The 2,607-nt window shown below is 50.5% G+C and overlaps 1 protein-coding gene across 1 annotated transcript in view; it reads left to right on the forward strand.

Annotated features, from left to right (window-relative positions):
- Nucleotides 1-6: 6 nt before the first annotated feature.
- Nucleotides 7-2,607, forward strand: part of LOC103255385 (ADP-dependent glucokinase-like) — a gene marked incomplete at its 3' end in the record, with an annotated part of 10,664 nt that continues 8,063 nt past the window's right edge. The window contains exon 1 of the mRNA XM_021710095.1: nucleotides 7-269. Coding sequence (XP_021565770.1) covers nucleotides 37-269 — 233 coding nt within the window. The remainder of the gene's footprint in view (nucleotides 270-2,607) is intronic.

The raw sequence follows: 2,607 nt of genomic DNA on the forward strand, positions 1-2,607 counted from the left end.
GGCGTCAGATCGCCCTCCTCCTGCGTCTCGGTCCCCATGGCGCTGTGGCGCGGCTCCGCGTACGCAGGCTTCCTGGCACTGGCCGTGGGCTGCGTCTTCCTGCTGGAGCCGGAGTTGCCGGGCTCGGCGCTGCGCTCGCTCTGGAGCTCGCTGGGGTTTGGGCCCGCGCCCGCGTCCCCTGGACCCGTCTCCCCCGAGGGCCGGTTGGCGGCTGCCTGGGACGCGCTGATCGTGCGGCCAGTCAGGCGCTGGCGCCGCGTGGCCGTGGGGTGAGTGTCTCGGGCTTGGGTCTCTGGGCCATGCCGGGAAGTGCGGGAGCTCCAGGCCTCCAGGGTCGGGCGGCTTGGGAGCTGGGAGAAAGAGCCTGTGCGGACACAGGGCTACCCAGAGGTCCCCAGGAGGCACTGATGTCCGCGCTGCCCCCTGGCAAGTAGTGCTGGACATCTGGATGGAACCCGCTGTCACCTCGGGGGGCACTCACCAGGCTGTTCTTTCCACTCGGCTGCCCACTGCGCCCTTCTCTCATCCCAATAGGACCAGCCTTAATAGCGTCCTGCAAACCTAGCTGAGCTGGCACCTTCCTGTTTGGGCTGCTTCGTGCTTCCGCTTCCAGCCCCTCTTACCTCTCTAGCGACCGTCTTTTGCAGTCAGAGATGCTGATCTTCCCATTTTGACGACACTCTTCCCCTTCTTACTTCTGAACCTCTTGAGGGTGAGTGGCCTCTGCCTTTAGCCACAGACTTTATACTATTTCTTTAAGCCTTGTTTTCCCTTCCTTAACGCCGCACCGGCTGGAGACCACCACTCCACTGCAACCCCTGTTTGATTTTTAAATCCAGCTGCCTCCTTCAAGTCTTCATTATCAGCGCTGCAGCCGTCCGTCCACGCTTTGAACACGCTCTTATCCTTGAAATGCTTCTTTCCCTGACTGCAGTGACATTGCACATTTAAGCCTCCTCCAAATCGCAGTGCCTCCTTTCTTTGTACTTTTCCCCAGAAATGTAATTATTTCCTTTACACTAACTTCAGTCCCTGTCTCAGTTCGACTTGACTTTCTTGCTGAAGGTACTGAACAAAAACAGGCCTTCTACCAAGCGCCTTCTTACTTTCTGTGAGTGTTGGAGCTGGGAGGGGTAAGGTGGAGCAAGCCTGTCTTGAGGAGTAAATGAGATGTTTTGTGTAATCAATCTAGCAGAGTGTCTGCTTTAAAAAGCATTCCAGTGTGAACTGTTATTTTTCATATCAGCACATTTTGGTTCTCCAGTGGGATCTCCTTTTGCCTGTTGTTTCAAGTCCAGTCCCTTCTCACCTACCTCCTTATCAGCTTTTTAATTGTCTTCCCTAGCTTTATACATGCTCATTCGACAAATACTCATCAACTTCATGGTTAGTGTCAGTTCTGTGCTAGGTTCTTTGGATATGATGGGTAAAGCAAGGTCCCTGCTTCACTTGTTGAAAACAGATATGGTTGTATTCATCTGCTTGAGCTGGTAGAACAGAATGCCACAGACTAGGTGACTTAAACAACAGAAATTTATTTTCTCACAGTTCTGGAGACTGGAAGTCCAAGGTCAAAGTGCCAGCAGAGTTGGTTTCTGGTGAGGCCTGTCTTCCTAGCATGCAGGCACCCGGCTTCTCACCATCACTTGTATAAGCAGGCTCTTGGTGTCTCTTCTTCTTCTTATATGGACATTAGTCCTATTAAATTGTGATCTTAATTACTTCCTGTGTCTAAATGTAGTCGCATTGGTGGTTAGGATTTCAATATGAATTTGGGACGGGGAGACACAATTCTGTCCATAACAATTATGGTTAGGAGAGGGAACGTCCCAAAAGGACCAGGCAGAAGCCTTAGTACCTTTTATGACCTAACCTTAACTTAGAAGCACTAGGAACCCTTCTTCCAGAGGCATTGGTCCACCTGGTTTTAACAGTAGGAGACATAGAACAAACCTTGATGGAAGGAACATCAGCATCACACTGTGAAAAGAACACATGGGACAGGCTCGGTGGCTCAGCCTGAAATCCAAGCACTTTGGGAGACCGAGGCGAGTGGATTGCCTGAGCTCACGGGTTTGAGACCAGCCTGAGCAACTTGGGAGACCTCGTCTTTACAATAAATCAAAAATTAGCTGGGTGTAGTGGTGAACTCCTATAGTTTCAGCTACTTGAAAGGCTGAAGCGGAAGGATCGCTAGAGCCCAGCACATCGATGCTGGGGTGGCTGTGAGTGTGCCATTGCACTCCAGCCTGGGCAATGGAGTGATACGCCAACTCAGAAAAAAGAAAAGAAAAGAACACATGGACAGAGACATTTTACTGCAACCATATTGGAAAATATATTTGACTATGGTGACTTTCATGGGATAAGCCCTAGAAAAGAAATATGATTTCTCCAAGCAAAGATGGGAACAAGTCCACCTAGTCAAGCGAACCAAATGTTATAATTACATGATTGGTAGAGAGATGCGAGGAAATGGTGGTGAGTCAGAGGGTTGGGCCAGATTGTGAAGGGCCTTGAACGTCAGGGCTAGTGATGGGGAAGCCGCAAAGATTTTTTTTTTTTTTTTTGAGTTGGAGTCTCACTCTGTCACCCAGACTGGAGTGC

Source organism: Carlito syrichta, unplaced genomic scaffold, assembly GCF_000164805.1.
Source record: "Carlito syrichta isolate Samal-C Ts95f unplaced genomic scaffold, Tarsius_syrichta-2.0.1 Scaffold288079, whole genome shotgun sequence".
Classification (NCBI taxonomy): domain Eukaryota; kingdom Metazoa; phylum Chordata; class Mammalia; order Primates; family Tarsiidae; genus Carlito; species Carlito syrichta.